This window comes from Gymnoscopelus microlampas (assembly GCF_963454915.1).
Source record: "Gymnoscopelus microlampas genome assembly, chromosome: 7".
NCBI classification, from domain to species: Eukaryota; Metazoa; Chordata; class Actinopteri; order Myctophiformes; family Myctophidae; genus Gymnoscopelus; species Gymnoscopelus microlampas.
In genome coordinates, this window is record NC_139944.1 from 47,818,038 (window position 1) to 47,835,657 (window position 17,620).

Sequence of the window (17,620 nt, forward strand, 5' to 3'; positions counted from 1 at the left end):
AGTACACGCTTTGAAAACTACTTAAAGTAAAAGTACATGCTTTGAAAAAATACAGTACAAGTAAAAGTAGAAGTAAACAGAAGCCAGAAACACGGCTAGTGTGAGAGCAGAACTGTGGCCAATTGCATTTAAGGGAAGAAAAAAAAAACAGCGAAACTAAAAAGTACTCAGTACTTTATAGCCTTCCTAGAAATGTACTTGAGTGAAAGTAAAATATTTGTCTTTGAAATGTACTCAAGTAAGAGCAATAAGTATAAAAAAAATCTAATACTCAAGTAAAGTACAGATCCTCAGAATCTGTTCTTAAGTACAGTACTCAAGTACATTTACTCCGTTACTGTCCACCACTGCCCATACCATAGCGGTGGGTCTGAGATTCGTCGTATAGCACTCTATGTCCATTGCGTGCAGCGAGAATACTGTAAAACTTAATACTCCCTCAAAATAAAACTCTGATTCAACCTTCCTTAAGCTGTGCAGTTGTTCCTATCAGTCAGAGCTTTCGGCGAGTAGCATAAACTAAGCTGATATGCTGTAGGCGGATGCGGTTAGAGTCCGGGGAACGTAAAGAGTCTCAATGAACATATCATCAACAAACCCCCTGAGCTGGCTGTTGCTGTTTGTCTGTGATCAACACCAACACACCACAGCCAGGCAGTATGCAGTACTTTAAGGAAGTGCAACTGGAATGGTTTTAGTCTTCATGGGGCTCTAGTCTCTCTCTCTCTCTGTCTCTCTGCCCTGGTGGCTGAGACAGAGGGCCAGGGGAGGGGGGGGGGGCGTGGGTGGAATGGGATCAGAGTGCATGTAAGCAGGAGCCAACCCAATTAGAGCGGTATTCTTGGTGTGGTGGTGGAGAAAGGAGAAGGCAGATAGGGACAGAAATAACTCTTCAGAGAGTCACAGTGGACGGACGGCATTAAACTGGGTCTGCAAAGTGTTCTAAAAAAAAGTGGGGTCCGGGGTCATTGGTGGGGTACCAGCAAAATTAGGTAATAAAGAGTCACAATCATTTTAACCACTTTGTCCATATTTCATACTTTGGCTATTAAAAAATAGCAGATATACAAGCTCAGTCATAGAGAGCTTGTAGATCTGTTATTTTTGAAAACATCTTGGAAATATTTGGCAAATCTTTGAATATTTTTTATTTTAAAGTAAACATTTTTAACACAAATCTTTGCTTCTGGGGGGGGGGGGGGGGTCCCTGGCACAAAACATTTTCAGATGGGGGTCTGCGGCCAAATAATTTTGGGGGTCCTTGACACGAAAAGGTTTGAGAACCACTGTATTTATGTAAGGAGGACAGACATGTTCACAGGTGACCTCCTTTAGAATGATGGATGGTAACGGCACAGAGCTTTTGTAGTCTTTCCATCCACTGAAGGCACTTCACATTGCATGCCTCACATTCACCTTTCACATGCAACTATACGGTACTGTACTTTTGGTACTTTTGGTATGCGGTCAGATTTAGACCTGGCTCAGGGAAGAGGACGCCCCTGCCATGCATAGTCCACCATGGGAATTGTATTGATTCTTTAATTGTTACTTTTATTTTTGCTTGTCAATTATATTTTTTAATTGCACTATGATGTTTTAATTGTGTAACAGTGGCTAATGGGGATCTAAAAGAAACAATATAGCAGCCATTAGACTAGTGACAGCGACAAGTCTTGTCGCTGTTGCCTTTAAATTACTCCTTTTGAATGACTTTGAATCTTTCCCTACTGTACTATACTCTTTTAACTGCATAATGAGATCGTGCACAAACAGCTGTACTGTATATACCGGTACATAATATAATCCTGTTTCTAAAACCTGAGATAAGTCCTTCAACACATTATTATCCATTTTAGTTCATCTGTTGTGTGCAGACCTTTTCTTATGGAGTTTATTTTTGTGGTTGATTTCATTGTTGCCCATTATAGCCTCTTGAAGTCTCTCTCCAATTTTAGTTTTGTCAATTTTGGTCCTGGGGTGTACTGGGGTGTCCTGGGGGTCTTCTTACTCACAGGCTGATAGGACAGTTGTAACTGCTTATTCATATTCATAGCTGACTGCCATGATTAGTTAAGTTCGTAAACGTGTGGGAATGAGGTTAATGGTATGGAAAATTAGCTTTGACAAAACCCCAGCAGCATTGCAATAGTTTTCATTGCAATCTGGTGTGAAATGTGCTGTGCTGACCATGTGGATTTATGAAAGGAGAAGGAAAATGACCATTTATCACAGTCTCTTTGGTCATTTTATGCAAAGTGCAAGTTGGGTTTTGTTTCATGCACACATTACAAGTATCATCCAACTGCAGGCATACATAATCCGCTGAATAGGTGAGAATAGCAGATCTACAAGCTCATCATGTTGTCTAATCTTTCTTTTGGATCTTGAGCTAAAGATTTCGAGAACCATTGCCTCTTCCTCCTCCTCCTCCTCCTCCTCCTCCTCCTCCTCCTCCTCCTCCTCCAACTCTCTTTCTTCTTTCAAATGTCACCGGGCTGAGATTGACAGCTGATACTATCTCTGTCAAACATGTTAACGTAATAATAATTCCATCCATCCATTGCTTCGACACAATATATTATCTAGTAGTGCAGAGTCTTTAACGTTTTTTCCAGGCCAATTGGCCCCTTAGCTGAGAGAGACGAAGCCAGAGGGACCCCCATTATAGTATACAAATGTGTTGCATGTATTTTAGACTTCCACATGCAACTTGATAAAACAAAGGCTTTTAAATCTAGCTCACCAATATTGTCTCCAGCTTTGATAGATTCAATCATAGATTATTTTGCCAGCACTATCATCACTATTGTTGTGTCAATAAATTGTGTTTGTTTACACCAACAAAAAGATTCCTCTGATTAGGTGAAGTAGGCTACAGTAATCTGAGTGGTGATGTAGCCTATGCCTTTCACAAAGCTAGTTTGCGTTAGCTTCTAGCTATTAGCTTTAGCGAATTTATAGTCAATATTTGTTTTTATAGATTAGAACTTTTGAATTGATTGAAATACAGAACAGTTTTACAACAACTGCTTGATTTTTTCAAACACTTAAACAAGAAGGACTCACTGACAGCGACACCTTGAGGCTTGTGAACAAGCCTTAGCGAGGGAGGGAGACACTTAATAGTCGAGTGAGGCAGAATATCTTTGTTTCCAGGGTGCTATGTTCACAGGGTAAACCCCAACCCTGACCCTAATATATATGGGTCCCCACAGGACCCATATTGGACTTAACCTGAAAGCGAGTGCCCATACCGAGGAGACGATGGTCTAGCGCCATCGGAGTTGGCAAGCCGTATGGGGGACAGAATAGGTTAGCCTACCACAGTACCACTTGTTCCAAAATTTCACATTGAACTTGCCAATGATGTGGGGTAGCTAATGTTGGCAAGCTATTTAGATATACCTAACTGGCTGCAAGCCAAGTCGGAAATAGCAAGACATGCCATCTCCGGTTTACTACCCGTATCTGCGTGACATAGGTGGACGCCTTTTTAGGAAACGGGAAGCAGGTTGGAGTCTATTCATTCCAATGGAAGAGTGAACGTGAACACAGATTCTGAACCAATCTTTAGCTCCATGGTCACTGAACTAAATATTGGACCTGATCGCAACAAGCCACGCGATATTCCGAACATGTTTTACACTAAAATGGCTTCTTTCAAAGAGACACATCAGAAGAAAATCAACTTTATTATCAACCTTTCTTTGTCCCAGCAACACACTCTCGCGGGATCTAGCACCAGTAAACATTGGACGTTCGCGAGATTTGCCGTCAGACGCCGGCGCCTACTTATAGGAGACCATTTGTAGGATTTGTGTACCATGGTCGCACATCACTTCCACCTAGACGGAGGACTTCCTCGCCCACTCAGAGGATTCTGCCCGCAGCTGGAGACCACTCCACAATACAGCTAGTAGAAACACTACAGGCAGTGAAATGACTGCGCTCAATCTTCCCTGAATATTGTAAACTCACTAGATAGCTCCAATTTGACATTCATTATTGTCCATTGTCCATATACAGTCACACAATCATAAGAGCACCTTAAATGTTATAGTCAACAACATTTTACATTTTTGTAAAATTGGACATTTTTCATGCTGATTCTTTTCCCACTAATTGCACTTGTTTTTTTTTTTACAGGTAGTTGCTTATCGTTGACGCAGTCCTTCATCTATATTTTTTAATATAAGACATAAGGGTGCTGTACACAGTAGGCTAATATTCCTCTTGGGTATAACATTACAGAACTTAATGTAGCCTGTAATTGTCTCTGTTTCTTTGTCGGTGCAAAGAAAACACTCTTTCAACTCCCATGTGCACTCGGCACTTTTAGTCAATGGTTTTCCTGTATATGGGGATGAGATGAATAGCATTAGGGTCAATGATGTGACGCTAATTGTTTTTGTGTCCATATGGTTTAGTTAGATTTAAAAAGGATAACATGAGAAAATAAACATACAAGTTACTTATTCTTTGTGAAAACCTAGTCAAAAATGTTTGGTTTAATACAATATTGATAGAATATTTGGAGGAATGATGGCAAAAATGTTGATTAGTGTAACAAAAAACGATAATGATAATGAATACAAAATAGGTGCTTGGACTAGTGATGATTCTTTATTAAAAAAATAAATTAAAAAAGGAATAATAACATTATTATTATTAGTATTAGTATTATGTCATATCAAATAATATAAGAAAGAGGCAAAAAAAAAAAGATTCCCCCCTTTTTTTCCCAATATTTATCAGTAGAACCGAGTCAAACTAAATGTAATGCCTCAACTCTTACATTCCAAGTGCTTGTCAGAGTCGGGGTCCCCAGTTCAAATATGATCATTTTGGGGGGTGACTCACGGCCTGAAAAGGTTGACAACCCCTGCCTTACAGGACTGTAACTCTGAGCGTGTACAAATGGAACCAAATGGACCCATAAGGGTTTGAGAACCACTTTGTACAGTATATCAGACATGAAGTCCACATTACCAGCTCTGACAGTGTGATGAAAAAAAAAACGGTTCCCGGAAACGGTTCCAAAATGTGATAGTGGAACCGATTCCGGTTCCTCGATGTCGGATCCAGGTTCCTCTGGTTCCTCCAATTGTTCCTCCGGTTCCGGATCCCAACCCTCCATGGCGACACCCTTGCTAGTCTTTAGCTAACCTCGCGTCACCAGACTTTCCACCGCGGAGGAAAGCCTGGTATTCGTTCTAAAACTAGCTGTGTGATCCGGTTTAGAAAAAAGGGGAAAAAATAATTGTGGTTCTGGTGGTTAATTCCGGTTGGCGTCACATTGTTTTTGTTCCCCACATAATGCGAATCAATTCGTTTAGTCTCGCTAGTCGCGCCACGAGTTAGAATAAAAGATGGACATACCAAACGATTATTATAAAGAAACCCATAGAGAAAGACAGTTATGACACACTTTGATCTCGCCGCAAAGCGGGCCACTAAGGGCTATAGTTCCAAACATTGGAACTATCTCATTGAGATAGATAGATAGATAGATAGCATTTCTGCATTCCATTCTTACAATGGGAGTCAACGCTAGTGTCGTCACTGTCATATTAGATCACGCCATACCAAAAGAAACGAAACGATTATACCAAACTAAACAAGTTTTAAACTAAGGAAATCATTTTGGAGATGCACGGCGCCGGTGGTTACGGTCACTGGTTCCGGCCACCTGATGACGTAATCATGACGTAAAGTTACTTCCCCTTCGACCGGATCAGAAACCCCGAAAATGGTATTGATCCCAGGCTAGTCTTTAGCCAAGCGGATGTGGATGCCCCCGCAGCACTTCCCCATGCTAGTGAAGAAGGGGCCGATGACTATGTTCAACACGCTGCCCCAGATGGTCTGTATCCAGCTCATGTTAATGAGAGAGAGCTGAACGCAGGGCATGATTAACCTGTAAAAGACACAAAATAAAATGACTTCAGTTAGTTAGTTGGCATTATGTGTTGAATTTTCTAACTGCACTATGTAACCTTTTCTACACCCATATTATACTACATAAATATCAGACGTATATTTCTATATTTACTGTCTAGTCCAGGGGTCTACTACAGGGGTAGGAACTTTTTTATTCTGTCGTTTTTTATATTAACCACTTGAAGATACAATACAAAAGATACTCTTTATGTCTCCTACCGGAACCACTGCTGGTCATCAAATTATTCGTTTAGGAATGCGACAAAAACAAAAAAACATCCATGAATTCAAGTCTCCATGGGGTGACTAATCCATAGAAAAAAATGACATTTTGGGGGTGAACTATCCCTTTAACATGAATCCAATATGTAGAATTGGATTCTCCCTCAGCTAAGGGGTCCCTGGCCTGCATGAAAAAACCTTTTGAAGACCCCTGATCTAGTCTCGTCACGTCACGTGATATACAAAAATGACTACCAGATGTGCAGGCAGCTGAGAACAGCAAAGAGGATCCCTGCCAGCAGAGAGACGGGCACTGCCAGCAAGAGGGAGATGGCACGGTAGCACCACAGCCTGGAGACCTCGAACAGGGCATGACTCCACAGCCACACTCTATCGAAGCTCCTCACCGACGGAGGCTCTGCTATCACGTCCACAAACGTAACCTCAGGAAAACCAGAAAAACAATATGCATGCTTCACTGGGACTGGATTTGAGCTGTGTGTGTGTGTGTGGCTATTAAATGAATGATTCAATATAATGCATACTGGTGGCTGTGTAGGAGCAAATTTAATTCCAAAGAGGGCTTCCAGCATAACAATTCACAATTTAGCAGATGCATAAGCAAGGTAAACACATACATCAAATGCACAGAGACAGTGTATTAGTCAGTGCCTCAGTAATCTATAGGATACACTACTAGTACTAAATGCAGACTAAAGGAAAAACAGATATACAATATAATGCATGCCTATTTCCACTTGAGGTCAGTATTGCGTAACATGTGTGTGTTCAACTATAGTCATTTCACTAAGAGAAACACAATCAACCGCATTAAATATGACCAGATATTATGATATCTGCGAGTAATATTTAGTGTTAGTGCAACACATCATCTGCAATATGGATCATAATTTAATATGTACCAATTAAATCATGTTGAAATGTGAATATGCTGATGTAACAATAGCATGTATTTGCACTGTCTTAGACCAAATACACTATGTGTGTGTGTGTGTGTGTGTGTGTGTGTGTGTGTGGGTGCGTGCGTGCGTGCGTGCGTGCGTGCGCGCGCGCGTGCGTGCGTGCGCGCGCGCGTGTGGAATCTGCATTTCCATGGGGCAAATTCAAAAAATGCCTCTGATGATAAACCCGCCCCACATTTGCATACTGGGCCCTGATTGGTCCCTCACTACTTATTTTTTTGCAATGGTAGATTTGTCTGGTTTCCACGCTATGTGTGTACGTGTTTGTGCGCGCGTGCGTGCGTGCATTTGTGTCTGTGTGTGTGTGCTTTAACCTATAAGATACCTTCAGAATCTTGTTGACTCCTTTGGGATCCCTGTCCGGAACCAGAGGCCTGGTGTCAGCATCATCACAATGCACCTCCTCCAGCTCAGACTCAGTCTGTTCGCTCACTTCTTTCTGGTGTGGGATCATCTGAGAGGACCACAAAGGTCCCTCATCTTCCTCCTCGTCCTCCTCCTCCTCCTCATCCAGCTCCTCGGTGTCCTCCAGGTTGAGTCGTGTCTCGGCCGGTGTGTACTCCGTCGCCATCGTGGTCTGTGCCTAATACAACTGTGATACAATGGAGGACGAGCAAAGCCACACAGACCATCCCTCCTGTGTGGAGGACTGAGTCCTCCCCATAGCTTGTGCCTTGCACCCTGGTGGAACATAGTGCACCGCTGACGGCTTTGGCCCCTCGTTGAGGAATGCCTTGATTGGCTTTTGCAGGCCGGTGTTTTGTAGTTAAGTAAAAGTACTGCAATGTAGAAATACTCTGTTACAAGTAACAGTCGGGTTATCAAAATTTACTTGAGTAAAAGTACATAAGTATTTGTATCAAAGATGTACTTAAAGTGCCGAAAGTAAAAGTGCTCCTTATGTGACCTCTTCTATCCTGTCCTGCCTGCTATCTCATCAAAGACACATGAATCCGGATGTTGGAGCAATAGAGTGTGGTTTTATTCCTGTAAGCACAATTTGGGACACACAACCACAGCTCTTAGTAAGGTACAGACAGTCTTTGGTCATCTCTTTCATAAAGGATTCCTCTGGACTGAGTTATTAATACATGGTGATCGTATAGTGGAATTAGTTTGACACAAAGTCTGACAAAAATACAAATAATAAAATAAAAACATTTCCTTATAAAATACATGAATTCAATATCACAACAATCCATTACAAAATAGCAGAATAACCTCTTTCCTCTAAAGCTCCATTTTTTATATATTGCAAATGTCAGAGTGGACAGACATGAACTTTACTGCCGCCCTGCTGGAATCAATGCAGAATTGCAGCTAGGCCTCTCAAATAATTATGCCACTGCATACTGTACAAAATAATAATAACAAAACCTCATAAACAATATTACTCAGAGGACATACCTGTAAGCACAATTTGGGACACACAACCACAGCTCTTAGTAAGGTACAGACAGTCTTTGGTCATCTCCTGTTCAGAAACAGCATGTTTCATGTTAGTGGGCTCTTATATAACAGCAGATAGCTTAGCATAAGCTAATCGTTTTTAACCATGAAATAAACCAATTCCATGAAATGAAATATAAAAACGAGTGTTGCTAGACAACAGATAATAAACACAAGAGCATATTTGGCCACTCTAGTGAAACACAGATAATGTTAATTAATTATTTAGAGTCTGAGCAGACAGGAGACCATCTTACTTTCATAAAGGATTCCTCTGGACTGAGAACCCACAATGCAACACAACTGTAAGAGCACAACTTCAGAATAAAATGCATCACATACAAAAGGGAATTAAATAACTATGGCTGTGTCCCAAGTTTAATATAATTGATAATAAACAAGGTATTTGTTAACACTGTTACATACACCCCCCTTAAATTATGTTAAACTCTTGTGCAAATCGTAAGTCATCAAACCAAAACAAAAAACAACGCCTCGACCACTCAAAAAAAGAACGAATGAAATCAGAGCACTGATGTATCACACAGTCAATACAAAATTCTCCTGTAAGGAGTGCAAAAGAATAGGGTGGCATCAGACCCTACACTTTCCACAGACCAATAGAAGATGCCGTTTACACCTCCTGAACACCTCATCTCACTTAGCTCTCATTACACATCTAAACAAAACGACAGTCATAAATCACTTCCTCAATCAAGGCTTATCAGAAACTTAGACTTCAACGAAAAACTGGAAAAAAAACTCCTGGTCATTTAGACCACAAGGTCGAGGGGGAGATTCAAAACAGAACCCGAAACAGGTGAGGTATCCTCAACTTTTTGTGTCAACATCTCACAAATCAATCTGTTAGGAGGTCTGACATGTCTCCCAAACCTGGTAGTAACCGCACCAGCTTGATCTGCACTTAAACTCTGAGGCTGTGCAGAAACAACAGCATCCCGGTTAACATCATCTGAGGGATCTAAGTGAGACACACTGACTGAGTCTGGATCAGGTAAGTGAGCTACAATGACAGGGGAAGGGGCCGTCTCAGGAGTTGCACTGACAGGAGCTGAATCAGGGGCAGGGGCTGCACCGGCAGGGACAGGGTTAGGGACTGCATTGGTAGGGACAGGTTCGGGAGAAGAGACTGCATTGGTAGTGACAGGTTCGGGGGAAGAGACCTCATTGGTTGGGACAGGGTCAGTTCCATCAGGTGAATCGGCCAAGCCATCAGGCAAGGAATCACTTCCTGAAGCTATGGATAGAACTTCATCCACATCACTCCCATCAACAGGGTCCTCAATCCCAGGAGTATTCATGAGCCAGTCCATTGTCTGGACATTGCGATCCACACCGCCAACTGCCACTGACTCCGGGTCACTTCCATCAGCCACAACACTGAGATCTGATCCCACAAGAGAGACTGGAGTCTCATCTTCATCCAAGTTTAGGAAGTCGACTGGGAGAAGAAGGTTCCTGTGCACAACTTTCTCCTTGCCAGTCTGGACATCTTTTATCCTGTACACGTTAATGTCGGCCCTCACTGACACAACATCATAAGGAGCTGAGTCCCATCTGTCAGAGAGCTTCCTCTTGCCTTTCTCACCACGAGTGGCCAGCAACACTCGATCGCCCACAGCCAACGAAGAGCCCTTGACTCGACGGTTGTAGAGTCTGGCGTGACGTGCCTGCTCTTGGAGGCTGTGTCTTCGAGCAATCTCTGCGGCTGCACACAAGTCCTGCCTCAAGCGAGTAACGAACTCATTACGGCTGACCACTTTGTCATCCTGGCGGACATGTTGGAACATGATGTCAATGGGGAGACGCGGGACTCGCCCAAACATCAAGAAGAAGGGGGCAAAGCCAGTGGTCTCGTGCACTGTACAGTTGTAGCAGAAGGTCAATGTCTGTAGCATCTGTGGCCATCTGGCTTTTGCAGTAGGGGCCAGGACTCTCAACATGTTCCCCAGTGTCCTGTTGAAACGTTCTACAACACCATTACCCATTGGGTGGTATGGGGTGGTGCGTGACTTGTGAACTCCCGCCATCTCCAGAAGTTCTTTCATGAGCCTGCTCCCGAAGTTGGCACCTTGGTCTGAGTGTAATCTTTGGGGAAATCCATAAATACAAAAGAAGTCATCCCACAACCGCCGGGCAACTTGTTTCGCAGACTGATTTCGACAGGGAAAGGCATGTGCCATTTTGGAGAAGTGGTCTGTTACTACCAAGACATCGACTGTCTTCTTGTCACTCAGTTCGGCCGACCAGAAATCGATACACACCAATTCCATTGGAGCAGATGTCTGAATGTTCTCCAGGGGTGCACGGGCCTCAGGTTCAGGTGTTTTGCCAACAACACATCTCTCACACCGGCGTACATGGTTGGCCATGTCATTTTCCATTCCGATCCAGAAGAACCGTTCCCTGGCAAGGGAGAGGGTTCGTGCACGGCCCTGATGACCAGCATTGTCATGAACGCCAAGGAGAACTTGATGTTTGAGGCTATCCGGCACAACGAACTGGATGAGCTTCTTGTCGAGTCTGAGGTCTTTTTTCACCCTGTACAGGATTCCATCTTGTACTCGTAGCTTCTTCCAGTGTCTGAGAAGCTTGTTGACACAGCCAGGTTCAGACGCTGTTTCCCGCCTGGTAGCTCTCTTATGCCGCTGCACATAGAACATGACTCTGCTTATTGTGGCATCCTGCTCCTGAAGACGCAAGATCTGGCTCTGGGGAATAACAGTGGAAGGGTCTTCTCCAGGTAACTGTGGCAACGGTGGACTAACTCCGGGCAGACTGGTCATTCCACTGTCACTATGGGCAATCAGCACCGCTGACACCTCTTCAGGGCTGATGGAGCCCTCCACAGATTGAGAGACAGCTCCAGCATCAGAATCAGAAGATCCTGGTTCCACTTCTCGAACAGCTTGACAGTTGTTTGTCATCCGGAAGGCATCCTGTACTGTACCCCTGACAACACCATTGACTTCATCCAACAGTGCAATGTAAGGCTCTTTCATCAGACGGTGACTGATACATGACTGAACGAATGGCTCACGGCTGAGCGCGTCGGCGACAATGTTCTTAACACCTGGCACATACTTCAGATCAAAGTCAAACGCTGCAAGCTTAGCCACCCATCTTTGTTCACAGGCATCCAATCGCGGCTTCGTTAGGATGTAGGACAGCGGGTTGTTATCCGTCCAAGCAGTAAAGTGTCTCCCCTTCAGCCAGTGGCCAAACTTGTCACAAATGGCCCACTTCAACGCCAGGAATTCCAGCCTGTGCGCTGGGTAGTTCATCTGTGACCGGGACAGTGTCTTGCTAGCGAAGGCGACAGGCCGAGCGATCGTTTCACCTGGTGGCACTTGAGACAGGACCGCGCCAATGCCATCGAATGACGCATCAACAGCAAGAATGAAGGGCTCACTGAAGTCAGGGTGGGTTAAGGTGACCCCATAGGCTAGTTCACTCTTCAAGGTCTGGAACGATTCTTTGCATGCGGCAGTCCAGTCACTTGCCGTAAGCACTGGTGGAGCAGATAATCTTTTCTTGCCCTTCCTGCTCTTCATGGTCTTACGCTGCACCTGCCTTCCAGAGAGGAGCCTGAACAAGGGCTTAGCTTTTGCAGAGCAATCAGCAATGAAGTGCTGATAATAGAAAATTAGGCCCAGGAAGGACTTTATCTTCTTCCAGGAAGGAGTGACGCCATCGCTCTCCATCAGGTCAGCCTCTCCTACATCCGTGATGGCCCTCATCTTATCAGGGTCCTTCATTACCCCGTCTCCACAGATGACATGTCCCAGAAACTTGACTGACCTCCGCAAGAGATGACACTTCTTGGGGGCTAGCTTGAGCTTATGGTTCCTCAGGCGGGAGAACACCATCTCCAGACGCTCAAGAGCCAGCTGCTCGGTGGGGGCAAAGACCATCAGGTCATCAAGATAACAGAGCAGACTGGTGAAGTTCTGATCCCCGAAGATTGACATCATCATTCGCATGAATGTCGCAGGACTGTTGGACAGACCTTGCGGCATCCTGTTGTACTCGTGGAGGCCAAAGGGTGAAGAGAAGGCAGTGTACTTCTTGTGCTCCTCATAAAGTGGTACATTATAGAAGCCAGACGTTAAGTCCATGGTGGAGAAGAAGACGTTTCCTCCAAGCGCAGCGAGAGTATCTGCCTGGTGAGGCAGCGGGTGCGCGTCTTTCACGGTCTTTGCATTGAGGCTCCGGAAGTCAGTACAGATGCGGAGACTGCCATCTTTTTTCCACACCAAGACCAGGGGCGACGCGTACTCACTGTGTGACTTTCGGATGATGCCCCTTTCCTCCATGTCATTGAGAGCAGTTCTTAGCGTCTCGTACTGGCTAGGCGGTACGCGACGATAGGGAAGGCGAAACGGTCTCTCATCTACAAGGCTTATCTTGTGGACAAAGTCTGTGGCCTCCCCACAGTCCATCTTGTCTCTTGAGAAGACACTCTCGTAGCTCTCGACAAGTTGCAGCAGTCTGTCTTTCCACAGGTCAGACACCTCACAGGCATTCAGGTTCAGGTCCTGCAGTCTCAGTTTGCTCAGTGCATCTTCCATCTGTTCAGGAGACCTTGTTGCCAATGGATGCTGTGAGACACTCTGCATATTGATTGAGATCTTATCAGGTGGAGACAACTCCTCGACTGCAACACACGGAGAGACATCTGCAATCTTGCTGTTCCTCTTCAGGGTCACAGTCTCAGTGCTAGGGTTTATCAGCTTCAGGGGCACCCACCTGTCCCCCCACAGTGGCGATATGACACGGCCCACCAACACATTCCTGGGCCTGGATCTCGACTGGGTTGCCTCAACAACTACTGTGCTCCCCACTGATATGGGTGCAGAAGCAGGCAGCTTGCCCCAAACAAGGTGTTCACACAACGGCTCAAGTGTGACACTCTGTCTCAGCTTTACAGTGCCGATCTTGTCCGGCATGGGTCCTCCCTTCCACTTCTCAGAGTTGGATAGCAGGGACAAGAACTGGTAGCACTCACCGTCGGCGACATCAACTGGGGAAGCCAAAAGACTCCAGTAGTTATCAGAACTCTTCATCTGACGTATAAGCACCTTAATGGCATTACTGCCGATAATCATGTCATCTGTTTGCCCAGGGATGACCAACGTTGGGATAAGCAGCTTGAAACCGTAGATGGTCACATCCAAATCATAGACTGCTGTTGGAGTGACATGGTGACCCCCAGCACCAATTACAACAATGTCATCAGCAGGACTCCTCTTTGTGTCAGGGCATCGTTGCATAAGGCGCGCTGCAGCAGTCTCACTCAGTGAGCATGCCATGGAGCCGCTGTCAATCATGGCTTTCAGATCGACTTTACCAGCAGCACGAACATCAGTATAGAACAAGCTGTCAGCTCTCTGAAGCCTGTGTGTCAACTGGAATATGGCAGTCTTCCCAGAGGGTGTAACAGAACAGAGAGAGTCATACAAGGATTCTAAATCATCGTCATCACAGTAGGGAGGGTTACTACCATGATCCACACTGTCCTCCATTAAGTGTGGATCTTTCAGTTTCCCGGCTGCTGACGGGAGTTTGGCACCGTGCTATTAGGGCAATCACGTCTGGAATGGTCTGGTGAGTGGCATTGGAAGCAGAGCTTATGGTCACGGCAGTGGGTGAATGCAGAATGTGCAGCGTCTTGACAAACAGAACAAGGCATGTTATTCAAACCTCCAACCCTGGGGAGCCGTGGGCCAGACTGTCTGGTTGAACCTGGAACGGGTCTTTGCAGGAGCACCTTCTCCAGCATGCTGATAAGGCGGTTCAGGGCATCAGGATCAGTGGCCTGAGCCTGCAGTTGGCTCTGTCCCTCAGTATGGAGCACAGCTGCAGGGACAGCAGCAAGAGCATTTACTGACACTCTTTCCTTGGGAGCCCTGCTCGTCGTCGACGTCATCTCAGAATGATACTCGTTCAGAATATCTTGAACTTCATGAGCTGTCCACTTGTTTATTGTTTTTGACCTGAAAGTTATAGCAAGCTCAGTGGAGGGGCAGTTCTTTATAAACATACGTGTCACTTCGGTGCTAGGGCTGTCTAGAGTCTTGCCTTGTTCCCTCAGACGCTCAGTGGCTAGGTCGACAGCACGGTTCAGCCTGAGCCAGTAGTCAAACGCATCCTCACCCTTCTCAGGAAGAGTGGTGTAGAAGTCTGCTAACGGGAGTGATGAGCATGTTGCAGAATCAAAGTGCTTCCGCAGAAGGCCATAAATGGCATCAGGGTTGCGGGTGATGTCGATATCACTGTTCCTGGTTCCAAACCTGACGACATCCTTGGCTTTGCCTCTGAGGTGAACGAGAATCTCCTCCGCTTGTTCCTCAGGTTGCAAATTCCCCCTCTTAATGAAACTCCTCATGATCTCCTCCCACTCCTGTATGGAAACAGAGTCTGAGCTGTCTCCTCTGAAGCAGGGGGGCTCCTTCAGCTTCCGATGGGACACATATTGCAAATGGGAGACATCAAGTGCATTTGTAGCAGACACATTGGCATGGGTAAGTGGAGGGGAAGCACTGTGCAGAGGGGCATTGACAAATATATTGGCATGGTTCGGTGGAGGGGCAGCACTGTGTAAAGGGGTACTGGCAAGCACATTGTCATGGGCAGGTGAAGGGGCAGCACTGAGTAAAGAGGTACTGACAGACGGACTGAGATGGGAAATAATCTCCTGTGCTACTCGCTGGCTGACCTGCTGAATCAATTCGTCACCCATCTGACTCACAATACTAGCAGCAATGACATCAGGGGTAGGGAGAGGGGAGCCTGTACTTTGGCTAGCTGGGGCAGGGAGACCTGTGCTTTGCCTGGCTGTGGTAGGGGAACCTGTATGTTGGCTGGCTGGGGCAGGGGCACCTGTGCTTTGGCTGGCTGGGGTGGGGTCACTTGTGCTCTGGCTGGGGGGAGGGGCAACATCTGTACTGAACAAAGGGGCCCCTGACGTACTCTGGATACTTGACATCACAACACCACCCCCCTGAACAGGACTGTTAAACTGTAAAGTCACAGGAGGCTTAAAACCTCTACCTCTGCCAAGCCCAAAAGGAGTTACAAAAAATCCCCCCTGAGAATCACTCATGCTAAACAATCAAGTGAACAGCATACAATGTCATTAAAGAAAGAAGAAAAAAAAATCCACAAAAGTCTTGCACGGATAACTGGTAAAAAAAATGAATCCTCAATCTGACCACTAGTACTGTATCAGAGCAACACATCCACCTGACTTCATGGACTGTAGACGAACAGCAGCAGCAGAACAGTTCCCGGATCGCTCTGTAGCATCCACAGCTCAACAGAAGAGTTTCGAGTCACGGCACCAATGTGACCTCTTCTATCCTGTCCTGCCTGCTATCTCATCAAAGACACATGAATCCGGATGTTGGAGCAATAGAGTGTGGTTTTATTCCTGTAAGCACAATTTGGGACACACAACCACAGCTCTTAGTAAGGTACAGACAGTCTTTGGTCATCTCTTTCATAAAGGATTCCTCTGGACTGAGTTATTAATACATGGTGATCGTATAGTGGAATTAGTTTGACACAAAGTCTGACAAAAATACAAATAATAAAATAAAAACATTTCCTTATAAAATACATGAATTCAATATCACAACAATCCATTACAAAATAGCAGAATAACCTCTTTCCTCTAAAGCTCCATTTTTTATATATTGCAAATGTCAGAGTGGACAGACATGAACTTTACTGCCGCCCTGCTGGAATCAATGCAGAATTGCAGCTAGGCCTCTCAAATAATTATGCCACTGCATACTGTACAAAATAATAATAACAAAACCTCATAAACAATATTACTCAGAGGACATACCTGTAAGCACAATTTGGGACACACAACCACAGCTCTTAGTAAGGTACAGACAGTCTTTGGTCATCTCCTGTTCAGAAACAGCATGTTTCATGTTAGTGGGCTCTTATATAACAGCAGATAGCTTAGCATAAGCTAATCGTTTTTAACCATGAAATAAACCAATTCCATGAAATGAAATATAAAAACGAGTGTTGCTAGACAACAGATAATAAACACAAGAGCATATTTGGCCACTCTAGTGAAACACAGATAATGTTAATTAATTATTTAGAGTCTGAGCAGACAGGAGACCATCTTACTTTCATAAAGGATTCCTCTGGACCACCCTGGGCAAGACCTGCGCTGTTGGTTGTCTACCGGAAGCTGTTGATTTTTGGCGGAAGTACTGGGGAGAACGGAAGTTGCGTCACCCTGTGCAGGTTTGTTTACCTCCCCCAGAGAAACAAAACAAAATAGTCGTATTATCGTAACTCGCTCTTAAAATGGAAATGGATTTTGAGGAAAATTTCAACAAAACAATTGAAGAACTTTGTAAAGTGCACAAGATTGCCTCGTTTAAGCCACTACAACGGCTTTGTCTCAAGAATTTACTTCTTGACCGGGACGTTCTAGCGTGTTTACCGACAGGTTTTGGTAAAAGTTTGGTGTTCCAAACTTGGCCTACGGCATGCAGGATTCTGGCGAATGTTTACGGCTTTTCTAAGTGGCCTGAAGAGCCAATTCTTTTAGTTGTTTGTCCGCTTATGTCTATTATCGAGGACCAGATACGGTTCCTTGATAGTATAGGGATATCAGCAGCATGTGCTGGAGAAAGCCCAGAAGTGGACTACCAAATTGAACGGGGTAAATATCCCTTTGTTTTTGGATCGCCTGAGACTCTCGTTGGAAATAAAAGATGGAGAAAAATGCTTCAAACCCCAATATTCCAGCAGCGGTTGGTTGGAATTGCTGTAGACGAAGTACACACAGTGATCCAATGGTAAGTAAAATGATGAGATTTTTGAAAAATACAATGTTGCAAATTATTTAGTATCATATTTTTCTCTTATTATTTTTGTTATTTCTGTTATTAATATTTCAGATAAAACCGTAGCATGTGTTTTAGTGTCATACTTCACATGAAAATTAGATGACTGATATACAGCTTTCC

General features: G+C 44.7%; 1 protein-coding gene across 1 annotated transcript; it reads right to left on the minus strand.

Moving 5' to 3' along the window:
• Nucleotides 1-5,769: 5,769 nt before the first annotated feature.
• On the minus strand, nucleotides 5,770-7,719 carry LOC311049168 (caveolin-2-like; the record flags this gene model as incomplete). Its single annotated transcript, XM_084062648.1, has 3 exons — nucleotides 5,770-5,920; nucleotides 6,421-6,608; nucleotides 7,474-7,719. The coding sequence occupies 3 exons, from the start codon at nucleotides 7,717-7,719 to the stop codon at nucleotides 5,770-5,772; spliced, it is 585 nt and encodes a 194-aa protein (XP_083918774.1).
• Nucleotides 7,720-17,620: the final 9,901 nt, after the last annotated feature.